Source organism: Entelurus aequoreus, linkage group LG04, assembly GCF_033978785.1.
Source record: "Entelurus aequoreus isolate RoL-2023_Sb linkage group LG04, RoL_Eaeq_v1.1, whole genome shotgun sequence".
Lineage (NCBI taxonomy): Eukaryota > Metazoa > Chordata > Actinopteri > Syngnathiformes > Syngnathidae > Entelurus > Entelurus aequoreus.
The window spans coordinates 52,168,905-52,182,933 of record NC_084734.1 but is presented as its reverse complement, the minus strand read 5'-3'; the positions used below and the strand labels follow the sequence as shown (position 1 = coordinate 52,182,933).

The window sequence follows — 14,029 nt, the reverse complement described above, 5'->3', positions numbered from 1 at the left end:
TATCTAACGAACAGGAAACAATACGTGAAGCTAGGCGAACACACATCTACAACGCTAAATATATCCTGTGGTGTACCTCAGAGATCAATACTAGGACCTCAATTATTAAATCTCTATATAAATGACATTTGTAAAGTTACAAAAGATTTAAAGTTAGTATTATTTGCGGATGATACAACAGCGTTTTGTTCAGGAGAGAACACACAGGAGATAATACAAATAATAACAGAAGAAATTAACAAATTAAAAAGATGGTTTGACAAAAACAGAATATCGTTGAACCTTAGTAAAACTAAAATAATGCTATTTGGTAACAGTAGAAGAGAAAGTCAAACACAAATACAAATAGACGGAATAGAAATTTAAAGAGTAAATGAAACCAAATTTCTAGGTATAAAGATTGATGATAAATTGAAGTGGAAATCTCACGTAAAAAATATACAACATAAAGTTGCAAGAAACACGTCAATAATGAATAAAGCAAAACATGTTCTAGACCAAAAATCCCTTCATATTCTCTACTGCTCGCTAGTGTTACCATATCTGAGCTACTGTGTAGAAATATGAGGAAATAATTACAAAAGTACACTTCATTCATTAACGGTGCTACAAAAAAGATCAGTTAGAATAATACATCATGTTGGATATAGGGAACATACAAACCCTTTATTTATTGAATCAAAAATACTGAAATTCCACGACATAGTGAATTTGCAAACAGCTAAAATTATGCACAAAGCAAACTATAACCTGCTACCCAAGAATATACAACAATTCTTCTCAAAAAAAAGAGGAGAAATATAATCTTAGAGAAAAACGTAATTTAAAACATTTGTATGCACGTACAACACTTAAGACCTTCAGTATATCAGTATGTGGAATTAAATTATGGAATGGATTAAGCAAAGCAATCAAACAATGTACTAATATGATCCACTTCAAGAAACTCTTCAAAGTTAAAGTGTTTACAAAGTACAAAGAAGAAGAACCATGACAAACACTCAATTTATTTCATCCATCCATTCATTCATTCTTAAAGTAATCTTACTTATCTCATCATATGAAATATGACTTACTTCACCAATTATTATTATTCAATTCTTACTATTATTTATTTATTTATTTTTATTGTGATTACTTATGGAGTTTATTGTGAATAAATTGTGAACAGGAAGTGAACAAAAAGTTTTAGCAACTGTTATGTAAAGAAAAGGGGTAGGATTAAATAAGCTCTGCTTATTCCTACTCCTTTTCGAACATGTTGAAAAGAGAAACTGGAAATTGTGATGTATCATGTTGTATGCTTGCATGTTCGAAATAAACTCAAACTCAAACGCTTTCAAAACACCAAATACCTTCAAACGCCTTCACAACTTCACACGCTCTCAAAACACCTTCGAACACCGGCAAAACACCCTCAAACCCCTTTAAAACATATTTCAAAATGCCCTGAAACATTGAAAACACCTTCAACTACCTTTAAATGCCTTCAAACACACTGAAAACACCTTCAACTACCTTTAAATACCTTCAAACACACTGAAAACACCTTCAACCGCCTTTAAACAACTTCACACGCTCTCAAAACACCTTTGAACACCCTCAAACCCTTTTAAAACATCTTCAAAATGCCTTGAAACATTGAAAACTCCTTCAACTATCTTTAAATGCCTTCAAACACACTGAAAACACCTTCAAACACCACACATCTTCAAACGACTTCAAAACACCTTCAAATGCCTTTGAAACACCTTCAACCGCCTTCAAAAAACCTTTAGGCACTAAACTATTTCAAAACACCTTCATACACTTAACACCCTTCAAAAAGAGTTTAATAAACAGAACACCTTCAAAAATCCCAACGACTTCAAAACACCAAACACGTATTCAAATACCTTTGCAAGCCTTCAGAACACCTTTAAAAGCCTTCAAAACACCTGCAAACGGCTTCTAAACACCAAACGCCTTCAAAACACCAAACACCTTCAAAACACCAAACACCCTCAAAACACTAGCAAATGCCTTCAAAACACCAAATACCTTCAAAACACCAAATACCTTCAAAACACCTTCACATGCCTTCCAAACACCTTTAAAACACCCAACACCTTCACACGCTTTTAAAACACCTTCACGTCCCTTCACAACACTTTTACATGCTTTCAAAAATGCTTCAAATGGCTTCAAGACACAAAATGCTTTCAAAACACCAAATACCTTCAAAACATGAAACCCCTTCAAAATACCTTCAAAACACCAAACACCTTCACACTCCTTCAAACACCTTTAAAACACCTTCACATGCCTTCAAAATGCCATCTAACTGTTTAAAGACACAAAAAGCCTTCAAAATTTCAAATACTTCAAAACACTATCGATTCAAAACACCATCCTTCAAAATACCAAACACCCTCAAACACCTCAAAACACCAAACACCTTCACACGACTTCACAAGATGGTAGAGCGGCCATGCCAGCAACTTGACGGTTCCTGGTTCGAATCCACCTTCCGCCATCTTTGTCAAAAGACACATAACCAACCTTGCTCCTGATGGTCGTGGTTAGCGCCTTGCATGGCAGCTTCCGGCATCAGTGTGTGAGTAGGTAAATGTGACATACAATGAAAAACACTTTGGGTATGTCCAGGTATAAAAGATAGAGACCATTTACCAAAATCCCTTTAAAATATCTTAAAATGCCTTCATTATGCGTACACACGAGCACTGTGAATTTTATACTTTGGTGGGGACAGATTTGGAGGGCCATGGGGGTGTGGGGGTAAGGGGGTGTGGGGGTAAGGGGTAAGGTAAGGGGGTTGGGCGCATGGGGGGAGCTGTGATGTGGTGGACTTACATCAGTCAGAGTGGCTCTGGTCCAGGTAGGCTGTCCTGTCACTGATCCATTTGACCTTGAGCTTGGAGAAGGACACTAAGCCCTGACTGGTGGAGGCACGGAAGGGCCGTACTTCCTCTAGACTGCGCCTGATGGAGCGGTAATCGGCCGCTGAGAGGCCTGTTTTGAAGGCGAGCAGTGCCGACAGCAGGTCATCACTGAGGAATCCCACACACATACATACACACGTGTTCAAACATATGACACACATCTAGTTGGACTTACCAGTTGACCACAAGGTGCCAGTGTTTCTTAACCATAGGGGCACATTGTTGTTAGCCCCTTGCCAAAAATATCTGTTTCTTAGCTGTGGTCCGTATGGGCCAGTAAGAAACAGAAGAAGTCTGGAACTAAAGTCCATATAGTTTCTTAAGTGCAAAAATTATGACTAAATTCGTGAAGCTATATTATCATTTGCATGTATATTATTATCATTTATTATTAATTTAGTTACAATGTATTTATTTCCGCACTGCATGTTTATATGCAAATGTATCTCTCATCAGTTTTCATGAGTCCTTTCTTTGGCTGTATTTTTGATTAGTATTTATTTTGTAATCAGCTGACCTAAGCCTTGATACTATTTGTGATTAAAGGCCTACTGAAATTAATTTTTTAAATTTAAACGAGGATAGCAGATCCATTCTATGTGTCATACTTGATCATTTCGCGATATTGCCATATTTTTGCTGAAAGGATTTAGTAGAGAACATCGACGATAAAGTTCGCAACTTTTGGTCACTGATAAAAAAAGCCTTGCCTGTACCGGAAGCAGAGGTGGGTAGAGTAGTCAGAAATTGTACTCAAGTAAGAGTACTGTTACTTTAGAAATGTATTACTCAAGTAAAAGTAAGGAGTAGTCACCCAAGTATGTTGTGAAAAAACTACTCAAGTACTGAGTAACTGATGAGTAACACACACACATATTATATATATATATATATATACACACACATATATATGTATATATATATATATACACATTTTTATATATATATATATATATATATATATATATATATATATATACACACACACAGATATATTTGTAACAGTCAGCGTTCTGCGTTGTGTATTTTCTTAGTGAGGCACACACACCGGAGTTGAATCACGGGGATTTATTCACCAGCTCCGAGCGTCAGTGCTCACTCAATTCAATTATACATGTTTAAATGTGGAAATGGAAATAATAATAATAAAGGTAAAAAAAAGCATAATAGTCTCAAATAAATTAATTACATAAAACACAGTATATAAAATATATACTTCAGCAAATAACAATATATATTAAGAAAAAGGATCCTTAAATGTGCAGCAATACACCTCATCTTTCCCACCCACATCAATTCTTTTTATATTTTTTATACAATAAACTATGTTGCGCTTCCTCGAGCAGAGCCTCATATGGTTCTGCTATAAGTCTCTTGCTGACCCGTGGCTTGATGGAGGGTTGCCTGCTCAAGGCATCTGCAACGATGTTCTTACTGCCTGGGATATATTGGATACTGAAGTCGTATGGAGCCAACTTCGACACCCACCGCTGTTCACAAGCGTCCAACTTTGGCTTTGTGAGGATGTAGGTTAGCGGGTTATTATCAGTCCAAACAGTGAAGGAGTGTCCCTTCAGCCAATGGCTGAATTTGTCGCACACTGACCACTTGAGAGCGAGGAACTCCAAACGATGGGCTGGATACTTGGTTTGTGAGCGACTCAGGGCTTTGCTTGCGAAGGCTATGGGACGTGTTTGCTCCCTCCTTCAGGGACTTGAGAGAGGACAGCGCCCAATCCATCCAATGAAGCGTCGGTTGAGAGGATGAAAGGGCAACCAAAGTCCGGATGGGCCAACACAACTGAGTTCAACAGAGCAGCCTTTAGTTGGTTGAATGCGTCGCTCTGTTCTTGAGCCCAATCCCCTGGGCTGAGCCTTTTAAAGTGAGAAGCTCGTTTTGCGTTGGCCTTTCCAGTCGCAGCAGCGGTCAGAGAGAACAGGGGCTTCGCCATACTGGAACAGTTTTGTATGAATCTCTGGTAATACATTACCATACCGAGAAAAGACTTAATCTTTTTTGCTGAAGGTGTGACTCCGGCCTCCATCATCAAGTCCGCTTCACTTATGTCTGTAATGACTTGTATCTTTTCAGAATCAGTGGAAACCCCATTCTCATCAATGATGTGGCCCAAGAACTTGACACTTCGCCGGAGGAAATGACACTTCTTCGGAGCCAACTTAAGCCCATGTCCTTTCAACCGCTTAAAGACAATTTCGAGTCTTTTGAGGGCTTCCTCTTCATTTGGGGCAAAGACCAAAACATCGTTGAGGTAGCACAGCAGGGTCAAAAAGTTTTGGTCTCCGAAGACACTCATCATGAGGCGCATGAAACTTGCCGGGCTGTTGCACAGGCCTTGGGGTAGTCGGTTGAACTCATGGAGGCCTACTGGTGTAGTGAAGGCAGTAAACTTCTTGTCCTGTTCGTGCATGGGGACATTGTAGAACCCCGATGTCAAGTCCATGGCGCTAAATATGGCATTTCCCCCTAGCGCAGCCAAACAGTCAGCTTGGTGAGGTACTGGATGGGCATCCTTCACGGTGCGTGCATTAAGCCACCGGTAGTCCACACAAATGCGTAGTTCCCCACTCTTTTTCCAAACCAGTACTAATGGTGAGGCCGACTCACTTGACGACTTGCGTATGATGTTCTTCTCCTCCATCTCAGAAAGGACCTCTCTTAGTTTCTGGTATTGGCTTGGTGGGACACGGCGGTATGCTAGTCGGAAGGGGCGCTCATCAGTCAGATGGATCCTGTGGACGAAGTCTTTGGCTAGGCCACAGTCCAGCTTGTCCTTGGAGAACACCTCATCATGCCTCTGTATGAGTTCCACAAGTTGACTCTTCCAATAAGGGGACACTTCACATGAGTGAATGTCTATGTCGTCCAATCCAAGATCAGCAAGCTTATCCAGAAGGGCGAGAGTTACAGAGGTGTCAGGGACATGGTCAGTGTCTACTCTTACGCTTTGGCCTTGTGCTTTTAGCTCCGTGCTGGCGACATAGTCCACTCCAAGCTCAAAGTCTTCAAGTGCCACACATGGTGAAACATCAGCTAACTTCATGTTCCTCCTCAGTGTCACAGGCTTGTCACTCGGGTTCACAACCTTCACAGGAACCCACCTGTCTCCGCTCATTGACGCCACAGTTCTCCCTACCATGACGCTCTTCCGGTTGGAGTGTGATTTGGCTGGTTCCACCAGTATGGTACTTCCCTCTGAGATAGGAGCCTTTCCAGGAAGCTTTCCCCACACTATGTGCTCCTGTTTCGGTACCAGTGTCACGGCATTAGTAAGCTTCACAGTTCCAATGATGTCTGGGATAATGTCACCTTTCCATCTTGTTATGCCCGAGAGCATGCTCAAGAACTGCTCGATGCCTGGTTCACCAGTAGAGTCAGCTTTACTCATCACGCGCCAATAGCTGGGATCTTGCTTGAATTGGCGTAGCAAGTGTTTCAGCAAATTGGTGCCTACTATCATTTGGTCACGCTGGCCTGGCACGACTAGTGTGGGCACGATTGCTTCTTGTCCGTAGATTTTCAACTTTAACTGGTGAATGCACTTGGGTCGCACATGCACACCACCACAACCCACCAGAAAAATGTCTTTGGTGGACTGGGCACCCTCTGTCAGCAACCCTGCCTTGTGGAGCTCCTCTTCTGCTTCTTCACTCATCGTACAAGCCATTGAACCAGTGTCTAGCATGGCATACAGTGCAACTTGGTCATTCACCAGCACATCAGTGTAGAATAGATCATCTGCCTTCTCAAGTTTGTGTATATTCTGGAAAATCATGACACTACCATTCGGTGCAGTCTTACAGCTCTCTTCATATATTGCATGTATGTCTTCTTCAGTTTTGAGGGTCTGACATGACGCACTCACACTTTGCCCTCCACAATGTGAGCGACTCAGTTTCCCTGGTTGGGTGTGTGGTTCTCTGCTTGGGTTTGGCGTGGAGCGGCCCGTGGGCAATCTCTCCTTGTGTGGCCAGGTTCCAGACACCCAAAGCACCTCTTCTCTTTCATGCAGTGTTCACGTGTAATGTGAGTTTTGTCACCACATACACGGCAAGAAGTGGGGCGTGTCCACTGGGTTGGCTGTTGGACAGGGGAGGCTGCTCTGGCCAAAACGCCTTCTATCATGCTTAGTACTCGTTCTAAAGCCCCTGCTTCTGAAGTGGTGACTGCACTCACCTTTGTCTGTGTGGAAGGTTCTTGAACACCCGCTCTCGTTGCAGTCAGCTCCTCAACTGCAGGTTGACAGGTAGTGGTAGCTGCTGTCACCATTTTGAACTTCTCTGCTCTAATGGCCCTCTTCCTTGCCTGATGCTCCCTCTGGTGCTCATCGATAGCTTCTTGCACCTTCACGGCTGACCATTTGCTGATAGGCTTGCATCGGAACACACTGGAGAGTTCGGGGTTGGGCAGTTCCTGATGAACATCATAGCAATTTGCGCTGACATGTTCTCCATCTTCTCTCCACTTTTCCGCAGATGCTGGTCAGCGTGCTCAGCTGCTGTATTGAGCCGAACCCAGTAATCCACTGGGTTCTCATTTGCATCAGACTGTGTAGAATAGAAATCAGCCATCGGTAAGCCAGACATGGGAGAGTCACTGAAGTATCTTCTGAGTATGTCGTATACCACTTCAGGGTGTGTGTTGATATCAGCACTACTCTTCAGCCCCACTTTAACGATACTCTTAGCTCGTCCCAAAAGATGACTGAGGATTTTATCCGTCTGCTCTGTAGTCGGACAATTCTTTTTATGCAGGTAAGCGTCCATCATATCTATCCACTCTTGTACGGTGTATTTGTCGGAGCCATCCCCCCTAAACATCGATGGTTCCTTGACAGCTGCATTTACCGTGATGTTCAGTCGAGACAAATCAACTGGGGAGGGCATGGGCTCGAGCGGGGGTGGAGTCATGGGGTGTGGGCAACTTAGTGTGGGGAAAGGTGTTTGGTTGGCTAATATGCGGCTAACAACAGTGTCACCAATGTGGGTTCCCAACTCCCCTAAAATGTCACGCAATTGTGCCAGGGTGTCATTATTAGCAACAGTGGGAGTGGAAAACATTTGCCTTGCTACAGGGGTACCATCAGGGCTGCTACAGCCTGGCTGCCTAGCTTGCTCTGCATTCCCTGCTTGCATCCACCCTCTACCCCTCCCAAATGGTGTAAAGTCCATTATATTTCAAACACAATGAATATAAAAATGGAAATATGACGTTAAAATAAAATGTAACTATACAGAGACACGTTGTATAGAGACACTGTACGTGAGGAAACGTAATGATAAATTGTTGAAAAACACAGCCACAGTAAAACAAAATCACTTTTTATCAAAAGTCTCAACGATCAACGGATCCTTTCTGATTGCTGTACGATACGCTTACTTGCTCACAGCATAACCTCGGCGATCTGCAGCAGCTGATCTGAAGAATCCGGGTCACGGCACCATTTTGTAACAGTCAGCGTTCTGCGTTGTGTATTTTCTTAGTGAGGCACACACACCGGAGTTGAATCACGGGGATTTATTCACCAGCTCCGAGCGTCAGTGCTCACTCAATTCAATTATACATGTTTAAATGTGGAAATGGAAATAATAATAATAAAGGTAAAAAAAAGCATAATAGTCTCAAATAAATTAATTAAATAAAACACATTATATAAAATATATACTTCAGCAAATAACAATATATATTAAGAAAAAGGATCCTTAAATGTGCAGCAATACACCTCATCTTTCCCACCCACATCAATTCTTTTTATATTTTTTATACAATAAACTAAGCCAAAAAAACTCATAACAGACATACCTTTTTTGGAAAAAAACAAGGCGTCACACACAGTCCACGGCAAACATAATCCCTCTCCACTAAAGAATAAAGAAAAAAATACACACTCATATTAATGCTACAGCGGCACACAAGATGTCCACACAGACACACAGCAGAGTCCCTGACCCGTGCACAAACTCATGAGACAGGAGACCCCACAACAACTGCAGCTAGCAGTAAGCTAACCAAGCTAATCCACACATCCTTTAGCATTCAAAAGTTCGTTTTTTTTTCAACAATTCAACAGCCATTCGGGAATTCAACACGCCTGCACACCAACAAGTCACAAGACAGTGCGCATTCCCACAAAACACTTTTAAAAACGACAACCAAAAAGTTTATAAAAAACCAAAAGGAGAGAGACATAAACGTGACTTACCAGCTCCGAGCGTCAGTGCTCACTGAAGCTGGTCACAAAGGTGCGACGCCAAATCACACCCCAGGGAAACAAAAAGGTATGTAACGGAAAATAATAGAGTGGAACCTATTTACAATGAGAAACACTTTTGGGGAAGTTCACAACAAAAAATGATGTGAATAATTGACCAAAATTAAAATAAAATAAAATAATGGGGTCGCGGGGGGCGCTGGAGCCTATCTCAGCTACAATCGGGCGGAAGGCGGGGTACACCCTGGACAAGTCGCCACCTCATCGCAGGGCCAACACAGATAGACAGACAACATTCACACTCACATTCACACACTAGGGCCAATTTAGTGTTGCCAATCAACCTATCCCCAGGTGCATGTCTTTGGAGGTGGGAGGAAGCCGGAGTACCCGGAGGGAATATATATATATACTGTATATATATATATATATATATATATATATATATATATATATATATATATATATATATATATATATATATATATATATATATATATACATACAATGATGTATACAGTATATAATTTATATTTATTTATTTTGCCGTTTTTGTTTACATGTTAAAGGTGTTTTAATGAATATACATAATAATAATAATACCTGGGATTTATATAGCGCTTTTCTAAGTACCCAAAGTCGCTTTACATGTTAAAAACCCGTCATTCATTCACACCTGGTGGTGGTAAGCTACTTTCGTAGCCACAGCTGCCCTGGGGTAGACTGACGGAAGCGTGGCTGCCAATTTGCGCCTACGGCCCCTCCGACCACCACCTATCATTCATTCAACATTCATTCACCGGTGTGAGCGGCACCGGGGGCAAGGGTGAAGTGTCCTGCCCAAGGACACAACGGCATGGTAAGAGGCGGGGAGCGAACCTGCAACCCTCAGGTTTCTGACACGGGCGCTCTACCCACTACGCCATGCCGCCCCACTACGCCATGCATGTTTAACACATATATATTCCTTTCTTTTATGAAGACAAGAATATAAGTTGGTGTATTACCTGATTCTGATGACTTGCATTGATTGGAATCAGACAGCAGTGCTGATAACGTCCACGTTTTCAAATGGAGGAGAAAAAAAGTTCCTCCTTTCTGTCCAATACCACATGAAAGTGGTTGGTTTTTGGCATCTTATTTGTCCAGCTTCCATATTCGTTTTTATACACTTTACAAGAAATACATTGGCGGCAAACCCAGTAGCTTGCTGGCTTGTTTGCGCTGGCTTTCGGATACTCTTATTTTGTAAGGGCAGGCGCGATGAAGCGGCACTTTTATTGTGAAGACAGGAACTGTGCGGTCAGTCTTTAGGCTTTTGACGGGATGTACGGTTGAAATAAAAAAGGGTCTTTTTTCCTTAACACTTTTGTTTGATTGATTGTAACTTTTATTAGTAGATTGCACAGTACAGTACATATTCCGTACAATTGACCACTAAATGGTAACACCCGAATACGTTTTTGAACTTGTTTAAGTCAGGTCATGTGACCGCCTGGCTCTGTTTGATTGGTCCAACGTCACCAGTGACTGCATCTGATTGGTGGAACGGAGTCAAACGTCACGAGTGAATGCATTTGATTGGTGGAACGGAGTGAAACGTCACCAGTGACTGCATTTGATTGGTGGAATGGAGTGAAACGTCACCAGGGACTGCATTTGATTGGTGGAACGGAGTGAAACGTCACCAGTGACTGTATTTGGTGAAACGCAGGCACTTTGAATGTCTGTCTGACAGACCAAAACAAACAAAGCGTGCAATGCGTGCATTAACAGATCGATAAAAATTAGTAGCGAGTAGCGAGCTGAATGTAGATACAAGTAGCGGAGTAAAAGTAGCGTTTCTTCTCTATAAATATACTCAAGTAAAAGTAAAAGTATGTTGCATTAAAACTACTCTTAGAAGTACAATTTATCCCAAAAGTTACTCAAGTAGATGTAACGGAGTAAATGTAGCGCGTTACTACCCACCTCTGACCGGAAGTAGCGTGACGTCGCAGGCTGAAGGGCTCCTCACATTTTCCCATTGTTTACACCAGCAGCGAGAGCGATTCGGACCGAGAAAGCGACGATTACCCCATTAATTTGAGCGAGAATAAAAGATTCATGGATGAGGAACGTGAGAGTGAAGGACTAGAGTGCAGTGCAGGACGTACTTTTTCGCTCTGACCGTAACTTAGGTACAAGGGCTCATTGGATTCCACACTTTCTCCTTTTTCTATTGTGGATCACAGATTTGTATTTTAAACCACCTCGGATACTATATCCTATTGAAAATGAGAGTCGAGAACGCGAAATGGACATTCACAGTGACTTTTATCTCCACGACAATACATCGGTGAAGCACTTTAGCTACGGAGCTAACGTGATAGCATCATGCTTAAATGCAGATAGAACCAAAAGAAATAAGCCCCTGACTGGAAGGATAGACAGAAGATCAACAATACTACCAAACTCTGGACCTGTTACCACACGGTTAATGCTGTACCGCCGGACAAAGCCTAGCAATGCTTTTGCTAACGACGCCATTGAAGCTAACTAAGCTACGGGACCTCGACAGAGCTATGCTAAAAACATTAGCTATCCACCTACGCCAGCCCTCATCTGCTCATCAACACCCATGCTCACCTGCGTTCCAGCGATCGACGGCGCAATGAAGGACTTCACCCGATCATCGATGCGGTCGGCGGCTAGCGTCGGATAGCGCGTCTGTTATCCAACTCGAAGTCCTCCTGGTTGTGTTGCTGCAGCCAGCCGCTAATACACAGATCCCACCTACAGCTTTCTTCTTTGCAGTCTCCATTGTTCATTAAACAAATTGCAAAAGATTCACCAACACAGATGTCCAGAATACTGTGGAATTTTGCGATGAAAACAGAGCTGTTTGTATTGGGATTCAATGTGTCCGAATACTTCCGCTTCAACCATTGACGTCACGCACAAACGTCATCATACATAGACGTTTTCAACCGGAAGTTTCCAGGGAAATTTAAAATTGCACTTTATAAGTTAACCCGGCCGTATTGGCATGTGTTGCAATGTTAAGATTTCATCATTGATATATAAACTATCAGACTGCGTGGTCGGTAGTAGTGGGTTTCAGTAGGCCTTTAACACATGGTTCTATATCATTTGACAAGGTTTATCTTGGTAAACTGTAAGTAAGTGAGATATAATTATGGAATACGATTGAAAGGCCTACTCAGTGGCTTAGTGGTTAGAGTGTCCGCCCTGGGATCGGTAGATCATGAGTTGAAACCCCGTCCGAGTCGTACCAAAGACTATAAAAATGGGACCTATTCCCTCCCTGCTTGGCACTCAGCATCGAGGGTTGGAATTGGGGGTTAAATCACCAAAAATGATTCCCGGGCGTGGCACCACTGCTGCCCACTGCTCCCCTCACCTCTCAGGGGGTAAAGGGGATGGGTCAAATGCAGAGGACAAATTTCACCACACCTAGTGTGTGTGACAATCATTGGTACTTTAACTTTAACTTAACTTTAACTTAAATCAAGTGTAAGATTACTAATTCAGTGTGAATCAAAAAGGTTAAGAACCCCTATGCTAATCCGAAGAGTGTCCAGGCAAACCTTAGGTCGGGGAATTTCTTAGCGAAGGCAACCATTTCCAGCCGAACACTTCCTGGGTCATGTAGTTGAAGGATGTCAGCCATGTCGCAGAGCACAGTTTCGAGTCGCAACAACACGCCGCAGCCCTGACCGCAGACAGGATGTAGCAGAAGGCAGAGCTGTAATAACTTATCATAAACACAAGGCGACATGACGAAGACTCACCGCCGCACTGAAGAAGTCTTTCAGCTTTTGAGCGTCTTCAGTCATACGTTGAGCTCCGCCCACCTGTTGCTCTCTGCTCTTCATATTGCTTTTCATCATCCTCTTCACATACTGAACAACTGTGTCCTCATGCAGGACACACAGCAAGCGCTGCACAAAGACAGGTGACAGACATGTGACTGACAAACAGACAGGTAAAAGACATGTGACTGACAGACAGTCACGAAGCCGCAGGTCGGCTTCGGTAGTTGTGAAGATGCAGAGACAAGAGACGGTGTGCAGGTAAAGACGTTTAACAAAACAAAAACTAGTGCAGCTGAGAAGCGCACATGAAGCCTGGCGATAGCAATGCAGGTACAGTATCTAAAACAAACCACAAACACACTAACCAGTACACAAAGTATTCTGAACAAAGGGAGGTGAGCACCAGACCCGCGTTTCTACGGCATACAAGCTGAAAGTGGCGTCTTGGGAGGATCCACTAGAGGCGGCTTCTGCCGTAGACCCACGGGTTGTGGAATTGGAGGTGGTGTCTGTATCGGACCCACGGGAGGCAGAATTTGGAAGTGGCGTGTACAGCGGACCCACCTTTTGTGGGTTCTTTCCAAGGGGGGGGATTCCAGACGTCTTCCCTAGCCAGAGGGAGCTGTTGACCGGTGGCATCAGCTGGTGCCACCAGAGTAGAAACCAGTGATGGGCTAAAGGATGCTTGGAGGAGGGTTGTAGTTTCAACTCGTGCAGTTCCCACCAAACGTTGGCGTGGAACCGGAACAGGAGCCCTATTGGGCTTTGAACTGACAAGGAGCAGGAACAGGTGGGGTTGGTGCCTTGAACTGGCGTGGCGCAAGAATGGGTGGCACCAAAGCCTTGATTTGGTATGGTGCAGGAACGGGACTTGAAGGCAGAGCTTTGAGCAGCTGAGGCGTTGATACTGGCAGAAGTTGGGCTCTGAAAAGCCAGGAATCTGGTACTGATGCTTGAATTAGCGTGAACATGCTTGGCAGGGGCAGGCTGGCTACTTTAGTTGGAGTGAGAGAGTCCACACAATTATCGTCACTACGGGG

At 43.0% G+C, this 14,029-nt stretch overlaps 1 protein-coding gene across 1 annotated transcript in view; it reads right to left on the bottom strand.

The window, feature by feature from the left end:
* Positions 1–2,751: 2,751 nt before the first annotated feature.
* The window catches only part of tnfaip2a (tumor necrosis factor, alpha-induced protein 2a), a 41,759-nt gene continuing 30,481 nt past the window's right edge, over positions 2,752–14,029 (bottom strand). Inside the window, exons 10-12 of the mRNA XM_062046040.1 lie at positions 12,966–13,115; positions 12,762–12,886; positions 2,752–3,050 (exon numbers count right to left, since the gene is read on the bottom strand). Coding sequence (XP_061902024.1) covers positions 2,855–3,050; positions 12,762–12,886; positions 12,966–13,115 — 471 coding nt within the window. The 3' untranslated portion in view covers positions 2,752–2,854. The remainder of the gene's footprint in view (positions 3,051–12,761; positions 12,887–12,965; positions 13,116–14,029) is intronic.